This window comes from Entelurus aequoreus, linkage group LG23 (assembly GCF_033978785.1).
Source record: "Entelurus aequoreus isolate RoL-2023_Sb linkage group LG23, RoL_Eaeq_v1.1, whole genome shotgun sequence".
Taxonomy (NCBI): domain Eukaryota; kingdom Metazoa; phylum Chordata; class Actinopteri; order Syngnathiformes; family Syngnathidae; genus Entelurus; species Entelurus aequoreus.
The window spans coordinates 5681275-5695713 of record NC_084753.1 but is presented as its reverse complement, the minus strand read 5'-3'; the positions used below and the strand labels follow the sequence as shown (position 1 = coordinate 5695713).

General features: G+C 38.8%; 1 protein-coding gene across 3 annotated transcripts in view; it reads right to left on the bottom strand.

Moving 5' to 3' along the window:
- Positions 1 to 14439, bottom strand: part of LOC133640481 (prospero homeobox protein 1-like) — a 265269-nt gene that overhangs the window by 99042 nt on the left and 151788 nt on the right. For all 3 annotated transcript variants that reach the window (XM_062033924.1, XM_062033925.1, XM_062033926.1), the window contains one exon: positions 3893 to 4000. In XM_062033924.1, coding sequence (XP_061889908.1) covers positions 3893 to 4000 — 108 coding nt within the window. The remainder of the gene's footprint in view (positions 1 to 3892; positions 4001 to 14439) is intronic.

Below are 14439 nucleotides of genomic sequence, written 5' to 3'. Positions count from 1 at the left end.
TGTTTATTTTCTGTCTGATAAGGTAATTCTTCTCACAAAGCAGATTTTATGTTAGAGTGTTTTACTTGTTTTAAGTGTTTTGTTCCTAAATTATCTCTCGCAGTTAAGAAATATATTCTTAACTGCTTCCTTTCCATTAAGAACGATAAACTAGTTTTTAGTGTAAGTTTGCTGGTTTCAAGAAATGTAATGCCGAGCGCATATCATTATGTCAAGATAATGGCACTAGCATTTACTTCATTTAAGATCCAGAAAAGTGCACTTGTTATTAGTGAGAATATACTTATTTTAAGGTATTTTGGGGTTCATTGAGGTTAGCTAATTTTACTTGTTTTGAAAAGTCTTGACAAGCCAAATTTTCTTGTTCTATAGGCAGATAATTTTGCTTAGTTCAAGTTAAATACTCCTAATTTTTTTTTTTTAAATTCTTGTTTTTGAACACTGACTTTTTGCAGTGTAACAAGTGCGCAGTCAGAGTTGAGTGCAAAAAATAAACACAATTTTAAAAAATCCTAACGAAGCCGGTGCCTACCACCTTCTCATCGGGTCACGTGACCTGCGAGTGGCGGTGGCAGCGGCATCCAAGAGGCGGCAGCTGAGAGAAAAGGGGAAGCTTTATCTCCTGATTTGAATAAGATGGCCTGGATCTGTCAGCGTGTTTACCCCGCCGTATGGTCGGAGAGGGGCGCGCATACAAACACAACAGCCACCAAACAAACAAGCCTGTGCGTGCGCACGGCGGCCATTGTGTCGTCGTCGTTTCTTTCAGCGCAGCTTAAAAAAAAACACGGCTTTTGTTTCCCCAAATTTCCTTCCATTAGAGTCCCGGTGGAGCTCATCCTCTTGCCATGTCCACCGAGCAGGCGCTCTCTCCTCCCCTCCCCTCTGCACACCTGCTCGGATAAGCACCCCTTCCACTTCTCATCCAACTTCCTCTTCTCTCATCTTTTGCATAAAACCACAAGTTAGTGGAGAAGGGAAGGGCCTCATTTGGAGAATGACGGCCATACATTGTTCATGGTAATTGAAGCTCAAGTAGCATGCATCAATGCAACTTCCCCCTTTTTTATTTTTTTTAAAACAGGTGCGACGGTGAAAGTGCGACTACGTTTTGGAAAGTGTTTTTGGAAATTGGGTGGGGGAAAAGGTACATTATATTGCCAAATGTGTTTGGCCACCCATCCAAATGAAGAGAATCAGGTGTCCTAATCACTTATATATTTATATACAAGTGTATCAAATCAAGCACTCAGGCATAATAAATAATAATAATAATTAGGGATGTCCGATAATATCGGACTGCCGATATTATCGGCCGATAAATGCTTTAAAATGTAATATCGGAAATTCTCGGTATGGGTTTCAAAAAGTAAAATGCATGACTTTTTAAAACGCCGCTGTGTACACGGACGTAGGGAGAAGTACAGAGCGCCAATAAACCTTAAAGGCCGGCCCAGTCACATAATATCTACGGCTTTTCACACACACAAGTGAATGCAAGGCATACTTGGTCAACAGCCATACAGGTCACACCGAGGGTGGACGTATAAACAACTTTAACACTGTTACAAATATGCGCCACACTGTGAAGCCACACCAAACAAGAATGACAAACACATTTCGGGAGAACAGCCGCACCGTAACACAACATAAACACAACAGGACAAATACCCAGAATCCCTTGCAGCACTAACTCTTCCGGGACGCTACAATATACACCCCCCCCACCTCAACCTCCTCATGCTTTCTCAAATTCCAAGCTGCTGTTTTGAGGCGTGTTAAAAAAAATAATACACTTTGTGACTTCAATAATAAATATGGCAGTGCCATGTTGGCACTTTTTTCCATAACTTGAGTTGATTTATTTTGGAAAACCTTGTTACATTGTTTAATGCATCCAGCGGGGCATCACAACAAATTTAGGCATGTGTTAATTCCACCACTGTATATATCGGTATCGCTTGATATCGGTAATTAAGAGTTGGACAATATCGGAATATCAGATATCGGCAAAAAAGCCACTATCGGACATCTCTAGTGGGAACCCATCATTCATTCACACCTGGTGGTGGTACGCTACATTTGTAGCCACAGCTGCCCTGGGGTAGACTGACGGAAGCGAGGCTGCCAGTTTGCCTATCATTCATTCATCATTCATTCACCAGTGTGAGCGGCACCGAAGGCAAGGGTGAAGTGTCCTGCCCAAGGACACAACGGCAGCGATTTGGATGTCAAGAGGCGGGGAGCGAACCTGCAACCCTCAGGTTTCTGGTAGGGCCGCTCTACCCACTAGGCCATACAGCATGGAGACTGTTTCTACAAACATTTGCGAAATAATTGGCCGCTTTCAGTGATTTCCAGCGTGCAACTGTCATAGGATGGATGCCGCCTGTGCAACAAATCCAGTCGTGAAATTTCCCCGCGCCTAAATATTCCAAAGTCAACTTTATTATAAGAAAAGTGAAGAGTTTGGGAACAACAGCAACTCAGCCACTAAGTGGTAGGGCCACGTAAACTGACAGAGGGGTCAGCATAGTGCGAAGACTTTCTGCACAGTCAGTTGCTACAGAGCTCCAAACTTCATGTGACCTTCCAATTAGCCCACGTACAGTACGCAGAGAGCTGGGTTTCCATGGCCGAGCAGCAGTATCTAAGCCATACATCAGCAAGTCCAATGCAAAGCGTGGGATGCAGTGGTGTAAAGCACGTCGCCACTGGACTCTAGAGCAGTGGAGACACCTTCTCTGGACCAGTGTTTTGCAACCTTTTTTGAGCCCAAGGCACATTTTTTTTCCATTGAAAAAATGCGGAGGCACACCACCAGCAGAACAAATAAAAAATGAAACTCAGTAGCCGATATTGACAGTAAAAAGTTGTTCTCGCAAGCGTTGGATATGAATTCAAGCCATAACTGACCATGCATCACTATAGCTCTTGTCTCAAAGTAGGTGTACTGTCACCACCTGTCACATCCCGCCGCAACCTATTTAGAGTTATATTTGCGTTTTCCTGTGTGTAGTGTTTTAGTTCTTGTCTTTTGTTGGCTTTTCTTGTTTTGTTGGTATTTTCCTGTAGCAGTTTCATGTCTTCCCTGAGTGCTATTCCCCACACCTGCTCTGTTTTATGTTTGGACATTGTTGATTGTCATGTCATGTTCGGACGTACTTTGTGGACGCCTTCTCTGCTCCACAGTAAGTCTTTGCTGTCCTCCAGCATTCTGGTTTTGTTTACTTTGTAGCCAGTTCAGTTTTAGTCTCGTCCTGCGTAGCCTTCCCTGAGCTTTACCGCCTTTTCTTATCGGCACTCGACTTCTGTTTATTTTTGCCTCCCGCTGTCGTCTGCGTATGGTGATCACGACAAAGCAATTAGCTACCTGCTGCCACCTACTGATACGGAAGAGTACTACACGGTTACTCTGCCGAGCTCAAGACAGCACCGACACTCAACAACGACACATCATTTGCAGACTATAATTACTTGTGTGCAAAATATATTTTGAACCCAATTAGGCGAAATGACATCATCTCCCACGGAACACCAGACTGTATCTCACGGCACACTAGTGTGCCGCGGCACAGTGGTTGAAAAACACTGCTCTGGACTGATGAGTCACGCTTTCCCATCTGGCAATCTGATGGACCAGTCTGGGTTTGGAGGTCGCCAGGAGAACGCTACATTTCGGACTGCATTTGGTGGAGGAGGAATTATGGTGTGGGGTTGGTTTTTCAGGAGTTGGGCTCGGCGCCTTAGTTCCAGTGAAAGGAACTTTGAATGCTCCAGGATACCAAAACATTTTGGACAATTCCATGGGATGGCACTTTAAGTTCATATGTGAGTGAAGGCAGGTGGCCAAACACTTTTGGCAATATAGTGTATTTTTGGAAGGACTCACCTTGACATCAGAGAAGAACATCTTCAGCATGTTGGAGCTCGGGTAGCGGGTGTAGAAGAACATCAGCTTGGCCTTCTTCAGATGATTTGGGGAGAGACCCTCCTGTATCTGACAATTTCTGACATTAAGGACAATTACGTCGCTTTAGTGAGATACGAGCGCCATGGGTGTCTATCTCATTTAAGCTGGCGGGCCACATGGAGAAAAATCTACTCCCAAGTGGGCCGGACTGGTAAAATAACTTCAAAATAAAGACAACTTCAGATTATTTTCTTTGTTTAAAAAAAGGACAAACACATTTTTTTTTCATTTTTTTTTTTAAATATATATTTTTTAAATTAAATAAATAAATAAATAAAATAATAATAATAATAATAATAATTAAATACAAAGAACAAACACATTCTGAAAATGTACAAATCATAATGTTTAGGGATGTCCGATAATATCGGACTACCGATATTATCAGTCGATAAATGCTTTAAAATGTACGATCAGAAATTATCGGTATCGGTTTCAAAATGATCGGTATCGGTTTCAAAAAGTAAAATGTATGACTTTTTAAAACGCCGCTGTGTACACGGACGTAGGGAGAAGTACAGAGCGCCAATAAGCAAGGCATACTTGGTCAACAGCCATACAGGTCAGACTGAGGGTGGCCGTATAAACAACTTTAACACTGTTACAAATATGCGCCACACTGTGAACCCACACCAAAACAAGAATGACAAACACATTTCGGGAGAACATCCGCACCGTAACACAACATAAACACAACAGAACAAATACCCAGAACCCCTTGCAGCACTAGCTCTAGAATATACACCCCCCACACACACACCTCAACCTCTCTCAGGGAGAGCATGTCCCAAATTCCAAGCTGCTGTTTTGAGGCATGTTAAAAAAAATAATGCACTTTGTGACTTCAATAATAAATATGGCAGTGCCATGTTGGCACTTTTTTTCCATAACTTGAGGTGATTTATTTTGGAAAACCTTGTTACATTGTTTAATGCATCCAGCGGGGCATCACAACAAAATTAGGCATAATAATGTGTTCATTCCATGAATGTATATATCACATTGGTTGATATCGGAATCGGTAATTAAGAGTTGGACAATATCGGAATATCGGATATCGGCAAAAAAGCCATTATCGGACATCTCTACCATTTACTTTGTGGTGTTTCTCACTAGCGTCTCGCCAGCCTCCGTGAGTACGCGGTCGGTCACACCTCCGCCCGCACAGACAAAGATTGCGGATGGATGACAAGAGGATGCACACTCCTTTCATTGAATTCTGCTTTTGATATATAAAAAAAACCCCACACACGCCCTCTTGTACCCTGATTGGAAGCGAGAGACGAAGACAAGGCACACAATTGGACACGGCAATGGATCAATGTTACCAAGTCACTTTTCACACTGCAAAAAGTCAGTTTTCAAAAACAAGAAAAAAAAAAATACAAAAATGAGGGGTATTTTATTTGAACTAAGCAAAATCATCTGCCAATAGAACAAGAAAATTTGGCTTGTCAAGACTTTTCAAAACAAGTCAAATTAGCTAACCTCAATGAACCCAAAAATACCTTAAAATAAGTATATTCTCACTAATAACAAGTGTAAACATCTGTTTTTATATGAGACACAATTGTGTCAAAGTCATGATTTTTTTTTTTTTCATGCTTGAAATAAGAAATGATGACTTTAAAAAAGTAGTTTTATACTTGTGAGTGTTGATGACACAGCTTTGCAACACTTGATATTCTAGTTTCAAGCATGTTTTACTCAATATAGCTCATCAAATCTCAGCAACAAGCTGTAATATCTTACTGAGATCATTTAGGACCAAAACACTTAAAACAAGTAAAACACTCTAACATAAAATCTGCTTAGTGAGAAGAATGATCTTATCAGACAGAAAATAAGCAAATATCACCCTTATTTGAGATATTTCATCTTACTTAGATTGCAGTTTTTGCAGTGCATGTTTTGTTCAATTAATTGATTGATTTGACTATGGAAACATGCCTACACTGCAAAAACTGCAATCTAAGTAAGATGAAATATCTCAAATAAGGGTGATATTTGCTTATTTTCTGTCTGATAAGATCATTCTTCTCACTAAGCAGATTTTATGTTAGAGTGTTTTACTCGTTTTAAGTGTTTTGGTCCTAAATGATCTCAGGAAGATATTACAGCTTGTTGCTGAGATTTGATGAGCTATATTGAGTAAAACATGCTTGAAACTAGAATATCAACTGTTGCAAAGCTGTGTCATCAACACTCACAAGTATAAAACTACTTTTTTAAAGTCATCATTTCTTATTTCAAGCGTGAAAAAAAAATCATGACTTTGACACAATTGTGTCTCATAATTAAAACAGATGACAGCCAAATGGACTTTGCTGTTTTATTTTCAATGAAACAATAGAAAACACGTACTCATATAGTAGTACAGTTGGCACAGTACAGTAAACTGACGGTTAATATTTAAACATTTGACATTTCTAACTATTTTGAACACAAATAGTTCATGCACATTCAGATAAATTCTTCAAAATTACAATAAAAAAAAATTGGGCCGGGGGCCGGGCTATATATATGTGCACTAATTGACTGAAAGAGCACGCACTTGGCGCGATGATGTCATGTTATCCATGGAAAAATGCATTTTTAGACAATATGATTTGCCTGAGCGGCTAGGAGACCCCGAGAGTAACAAGCGCTTGCCTTGTTACCTTTCCATTAAGAACAATAAACTAGTTTTTAGTATAAGTTTGCTGGTTTCAAGAAATGTAATGCCGAGCGCATATCATTATGTCAAGATAGTGTCACTAGCATTTACTTATTTAAGAATATTTTTCAACATATTGAGCAAAAAGGTCTAATTTTTTTTTTCTACCAAGAAAAGTGCACTTGTTATTAGTGAGAATATACTTATTTTAAGGTATTTTTGGGTTCATTGAAGTTAGCTAATTTGACTTGTTTTGGAAAGTCTTGACAAGCCAAATTTTCTTGTTCTATTGGCAGATAATTTTGCTTAGTTCAAATAAAATACCCCTCATTTTTGTATTTTTCTTGTTTTTGAACACTGACTTTTTGCAGTGCAGTCCAAGATCACCATCATTCCCTCATCTCCTATGCCCTCTTTTTTTTTTAATATTTCCCCTTAAGATCTTTGCGTGAACCGAGCTTTACATGACGGCTCGCCGCCTGGCCTCGCAGGTGTAAGGGTCGCTAGGAGCAGCGAGGGGGGGGGGGGGGGGGGGGGAGGGGTTGTTTTAAGACGACGGCCCGCCAAGCCCCAAATTTGCTCGCCATCAGCATTGTCCGTACTCGCCGTCACGGCTCATAAAACGCGGCGCCGCCCTACAGCTGATGCTTTTACATAAGGAGCCTCATTTCACAGTCAAAGCGAGCAAGCGCCTTTTGCCTTCTTCCTGCGCTAACCTCCACCCTAAAGAGGAAGAAGGCGGGCGGGCGGGGTGGGGGGATTTGCATATCACAGACAAAGACAGCAGTTAACGCCAGCGATGGGCAAGAAAGCCTAATGGCTTGGCGACGACACATGCCAAGCCGGAATATGAACGAGGATATAAAAAAAAATAATAAAAAGAGTATAGAAAACCTGACGCTGACATGGGTCTCCCTCAACCAGAAGTCCTCCTAATGGATCACCTGGACTGAGGATGGAGATGGGTCGGTGGGGGGCACCTTGAGGGAGAGCATAGTTCCCAATCTACAATTACACCCCCCACACCCCACCCCTCCTCATTCTGCTCCACCCCTAACAACACCCTCCCTCCCCTTTCCCCTTCAACCTACCTCTGCCAAAGCCTTGGAGGAGCAAAGAAGGCGGAGGAGAAGGAAAAAGAGAAGCTGGGATGATTTGGACCGAGCCAACCACGGGGGGTGGGCGTGGGGGGGGGTGGCCTGCAGCACATCTGCGCCGCAGAGTGGCCCCAAACCATTTCCACGGCAAATTAATGTCCGTATAATGTGTCTGATCATATCAATCTGACGGGGGGAAAAAGGGGGAATATGGATGACGGATGCATGTTTAACTCTTGTGTAATGTTCTTATTGTTGTTACTCAGCCAGCGTTTGTGGGTCTGATGGACCCCTCGCATTTTGGGGCTTTTAATGCCTCACAATCAAACACTTTTATGTTAAAATACTGAACATATGTTTACCTTATCTCCAATCGACATCTATTCAGTATTTCAACATAAAAGTGTTTGATTGTGAGGCATTAAAAGCCACAAAATGCGAGGGGTCCATCAGACCCACAAACGCTGGCTGAGTAACAACAATATGAACGTTGTACGGAAAATCTCTCTGCCAGTTTCTGCATCCCACAGGGGTTATTCTTCTTCTTGCAACATTGTTTGTCAACACTGTCTGCTCTCATTTTCTCGCACATTTGACCCTCTGATGTTCTGTGTACCTACACTCTGTCCTCCTCCTGTCTGGGCCTGCTGTGTGTGTGTGTGTGTGTATGTGTGTGTGCACTGCAAAAAGTCAGTGTTCAAAAACAAGAAAAATATATATAAAAATGAGGGGTATTTTATTTGAACTAAGCAAAATTATCTGCCAATAGAACAAGAAAATTCGGCTTGTCAAGACTTTCCAAAACAAGTCAAATTAAAGCTGCAAGCAGCGATGGACGGGACCGACTTTGACGGCACATAAAACCTATACCTAAACTCTTTCATCAACTTTTAGTCAGAAGGGTTCAATCTCTCTCCTGTGCTAGTTTGAAGCCGACACGACAAACGCGCTCAGAGGAGATCATGTTTGAAAAAAGGTGACTGTTTTTACAAAACTTTTGTTTTGAAGGGGGAATAGCAAACTTCCTGTTGATTTTTGCTGAAGGATGTCAGTGTATGAAATCTAGATCTAAGTGAGACCTACATAGAGGTTTTTGATTCATGTCTCTACGACATTCCTACTGGAAGTTACAGGCAGTTTTGTCTGAGTTTTCTTCCTAGGAGCAGTTTTGTCTGTTTTATTCCTAGGGGGCGCTAGACCGCAATTTTGGGTTTAGGTGTTTGCTTTTTTTATTAGATCTCAATTTTCGCCAGTCCTGATGTGTGTGTCCAGTTTGGTGAGTTTTGAAGCATGTTAAGGGGGTCAAATTACAGTTCAAAGAGGCAAAGGTGACTGTTTTTACAAAACTTTTGTTTTTGAAGGGGGAATAGCAAACTTCCTGTGGATTTTTGCTGAAGGATGTCAGTGTATGAAATGTAGGTCTAAGTGAGACCTACATAGAGGTTTTTGTTTCATGCCTCTACAACATTCCTACTGGAAGTTACAGGCAGTTTTGTCTGTGTTTTCTTCCTAGGGAGCGCAATTTTGAGTTTTAAGGTTTGTTTTTTGATTAGATCGCAATTTTCGCCAGTCCTGATGTGTGTCAAATTTGGTGAGTTTTGAAGCATGTTAAGGGGGTCAAATTACAGCTCAAATAGGCGGTGGTATAATAATAATAAAGATAAAACGCTATAATTACAATAGGGTTCTCTGTCCCAAAGGGACATTGGGTCCCTAATTAGCTAACCTCAATGAACCCAAAAATACCTTAAAATAAGTATATTCTCACTAATAAGTGCACTTTTCTTGGTAGAAAAAAAAAGAGACCTTTTTGTTCAATATGTTGAAAAATATTCTTAAATTAAGTAAAAAAATTTTTTTTTCATGCTTGAAGTAAGAAATGATGACTTTAAAAAAGTACTTTTATACCTGTGAGTGTTGATGACACAGCTTTGCAACAGTTGAAATGCAATCTAAGTAAGATGAAATATCTCAAATAAGGCTGATATTTGCTTATTTTCTGTCTGATAAGATAATTCTTCTCACTAAGCAGATTTTATGTTAGAGTGTTTTACTTGTTTTAAGTGTTTTGCTCCTAAATGATCTCAGTAAGATATTACAGCTTGTTGCTGAGATTTGATGACCTATATTGAGTAAAACATGCTTGAAACTAGAATATCAACTGTTGCAAAGCTGTGTCATCAACACTCACAAGTATAAAACTACTTTTTTAAAGTACCGTATTTTCCGCACTATAAGGCGCACCTGCAGAGAATAATTTCGCCACACTTAGTGTGTGTGTGACAATCATTGGTACTTTAACTTTAAAAACCTCCAATTTTCTCAAAAGCTGACAGTGCGCCTTATAATGCGGTGCGCCTTATATATGAACAGAGTTTTAAAATAGGCCATTCATCGAAGGTGCGCCTCATAATCCGGTGCGCCTTATAGTGCGGAAAATACGGTCATCATTTCTTATTTCAAGCATGAAAAAGAAAAACATTTAACATGTGACATTTCAAACAATTTTGAACAGAAATAGTTCATGCACATTCAGATAAATTCTTCAAATTTAATATTTAAAAAAATGTGCGTTGTTGCCTTTCCATTAAGAACAATAAATTAGTTTTTAGTATAAGTTTGCTGGTTTCAAGAAATGTAATGCCGAGCGCGTATCATTATGTCAAGATAATGGCACGAGCATTTACCGTATTTTTCGGACTATAAGTCGCAGTTTTTTTTCATAGTTTGGCCGGGGGTGCGACTTATACTCAGGAGCGACTTATGTGTGAAATGATTAACACATTAGCGTAAAATATCAAATAATATTATTTATCTCATTCCCGTAAGAGACTAGACGTATAAGATTTCATGGGATTTAGCGATTAGGAGTGACAGATTGTTTGGTAAACGTATAGCATGTTCTATATGTTATAGTTATTTGAATGACTCTTACCATAATATGTTACGTTAACATACCAGGCACGTTCTCAGTTGGTTATTTATGCCTCATATAACGTTCACTTATTCAGCCTGTTGTTCACTATTCTTTATTTATTTTAAATTGCCTTTCAAATGTCTATTCTTGGTGTTGGCTTTTATCAAATACATTTCCCCCAAAAATGCGACTTATACTCCAGTGCGACTTATATACGTTTTTTCCCTTCTTTATTATGCATTTTCGGCCAGTGCGACTTATACTCCGGAGCGACTTATACTCCGAAAAATACGGTACTTAATTTAAGAATATTTTTCAACATATTGAGCAAAAAGGTCTCTTTTTTTCCCCAATCAAAGTGCACTTGTTATTAGTGAGAATATACTTATTTTAAGGTATTTTGGGGTTCATTGAGGTTAGCTAAATTTACTTCTTTTGGAAAGTCTTGACAAGCCGAATTTTCTTGTTCTATTGGCAGATCATTTTGCTTAGTTCAAGTAAAATACCACACATTTTTGTATGTTTTTTTCTTGTTTTTGAACACTGACTTTTTGCAGTGAAGTTAAAAGGATAAAGTACACTGCAAAAACTGCAATCTAAGTAAGATGAAATATCTCAAATAAGGGTGATATTCGCTTATTTTCTGTCCGATAAGATAATTCTTCTCACTAAGCAGATTTTATGTTAGAGTGTCTTACTTGTTTTAAGTGGTTTGGTCCTAAATTATCTCTCGCAGTTAAGAAATATATTCTTAACTGCTTCCTTTCCATTAAGAAAGATAAACTAGTTTTTAGTATAAGTTTGCTGGTTTCAAGAAATGTAATGCCGAGCGCATATCATTATGTCAAGATAATGGCACTAGTATTCACTTATTTAAGAATATTTCTATACATATTGAGAAATATTCTCAATGCAGAGCGCATATCATTATGTCAAGATAATGGCACTAGCACTTACTTAATTCAAGATCAAGAAAAGTGCACTTATTAGTGAGAATATACTTATTTTAAGATATTTTGGGGTTCATTGAGGTTAGCTAATTGTACTTGTTTTGGAAAGTCTTGACAAGCAAAATTTTCTTGTTCTATTGTCAGATAATTTTGCTTAGTTCAAATAAAATACCACTAATTTTTGTATGTTTTTTTCTTGTTTTTGAACACTGACTTTTTGCAGTGCAGTGAGTCTCAGTTTGAAAAATCGCCGCATTTTTCGGAGTATAAGTCGCACCGGCCGAAAATGAATAATAAAGAAGGGAAAAAAACATATATAAGTCGCACTGGAGTATAAGTCGCATTTTTTGGGGAAATGTATTTGATAAAAGCCAACACCAAGAATAGACATTTGAAAGGCAATTTAAAATGAATAAAGAATAGTGAACAACAGGCTGAATAAGTGTACGTTATATGAGGCATAAATAACCAACTGAGAAGGTGCCTGGTATGTTAACGTAACATATTATGGTAAGAGTCATTCAAATAACTATAACATATAGAACATGCTATACGTTTACCAAACAATCTGTCACTCCTAATCGCTAAATACCATGAAATCGTATACATCTAGTCCAGGGGTCGGCAACCCAAAATGTTGAAAGAGCCATATTGGACCAATAATACAAAGACAAATCTGTCTGGAGCCGCAAAAAATTATGTCATGAGATATAAATTGAGTTAAGAGGACTTAAAGGAAACTAAATGAGCTCAAATATAGCTACAAATGAGGCATAATGATGCAATATGTACATATAGCTAGCCTAAATAGCATGTTAGCATCGATTAGCTTGCAGTCATGCAGTGACCAAATATGTCTGATTAGCACTCCACACAAGTCAATAACATCAACAAAACTCACCTATGTGCGCTCATGCACAACGTTAAAGGTGTGGTGGACAAAATGAGACAGAAAAAGAAGTGGCATAAAACACGTCCTAGAAAGTCGGAGGAAGTTATACTTGTAAACAAACTATACGGTGAGTTCAAGGACCGCCAAAATTAGTAGGACAAAACGGCGCTCGCCAAATACTCGAATCAGTGAAGCATGTTTAATATAAACAGTGTGCTTTATAACAATTAGGGAGATTTGTGTCACGTTTGTCCTCCTACAGAAACCATACTAAAACAAAAAAAATAGTTTTTTTTCCCCTCATCTTTTTCCATTTTTCATACATTTTTGAAAAATCTCCAGAGAGCCACTAGGGCGGTGCTAAAGAGCCGCGGGTTGCCGACCCCCGGTCTAGTCTCTTACGTGAATGAGCTAAATAATATTATTTGATATTTTACGCTAATGTGTTAATCATTTCACACATAAGTCGCTCCTGAGTATAAGTCGCACCACCGGCCAAACTATGAAAAAAACTGCCACTTATAGTCCGGAAAATACGGTACTTATATTTTAAGGTATTTTTGGGTTCATTGAAGTTAGCTAATTTTACTTGTTTTGGAAAGTCTTGACCAGCCGAATTTTCTTGTTCTATTGGCAGATAATTCTGCTTAGTTCAAGTAAATTAAGTCTCGTCTTAAGACCCACTTTTATTCTTTGGCTTTTAACACTACGTGAGTTGTGTGGTCTTCCGTCCTCGGTTGTCCTCTGTGTTTTTATACATTTTGATTTCTATTTTACTGTTTTAATTGGTTTTACCCTTTAAAATCGTTTTTTTTAATTTTTTTTTTTAATTTTTTATATTGTTTTTATATTGGTTTTCTATTCATTTATTTTTTGTTTTTATTCAGTCATTGGTGGAGCATAATATTGTTTTTAATATTGTTTTTAACATGGCTGTGCAGCACTTTGGAAACATTCTTGTTGTGTAAATGTGCTATATAAATAAAGTGGATTGGATTGGATTGGATAAAATACCACTAATTTTTGTATGTTTTTTCTTGTTTTTGAACACTGACTTTTTGCAGTGTTCTGTACCTACACTCTGTCCTCCTCCTGTCTAGAACTGCTGTGTGTGCGTGTGGTACACAGAACATCAATTTCCACACTGCTATTAGCCCCGGACATCTTATATGTAATAGAAATGTGTAGGGGGGGTGTATGGTGTGTGCTCATTAAATATGTACACTACCGTTCAAAAGTTTGGGGTCACATTGAAATGTCCTTATTTTTGAAGGAAAAGCACTGTACTTTTCAATGAAGATAACTTTAAACTAGTCTTAACTTGAAAGAAATACACTCTATACATTGCTAATGTGGTAAATGACTATTCTAGCTGCAAATGTCTGCTTTTTGGTGCAATATCTACATAGGTCCATTTCCAGCAACTATCACTCCAGTGTTCTAATGGTACAATGTGTTTGCTCATTGGCTCAGAAGGCTAATTGATGATTAGAAAACCCTTGGGCAATCATGTTCACACATCTGAAAACACTTTAGCTCGTTACAGAAGCTACAAAACTGACCTTCCTTTGAGCAGATTGAGTTTCTGGAGCATCACATTTGTGGGGTCAATTAAACGCTCAAAATGGCCAGAAAAAGAGAACTTTCATCTGAAACTCCACAGTCTATTCTTGTTCTTAGAAATGAAGGCTATTCCACTAAATTGTTTGGGTGACCCCAAACTTTTGAACGGTAGTGTATTCTGATATACCGTATTTTTCGGAGTATAAGTCGCACCTGCCGAAAATGCATGATAAAGAAGGAAAAAAACATGTATAAATCGCACTGGCCAAACTATGAAAAAAACTGCGACTTACAGTCCGAAAAATACGGTATGTTCTTCACAGAAAATGAGCCAAAGTCAGTGAGTCTCAGTTTGGAAAATTAATTAAATGCATCATTTTTCTTTGAATTA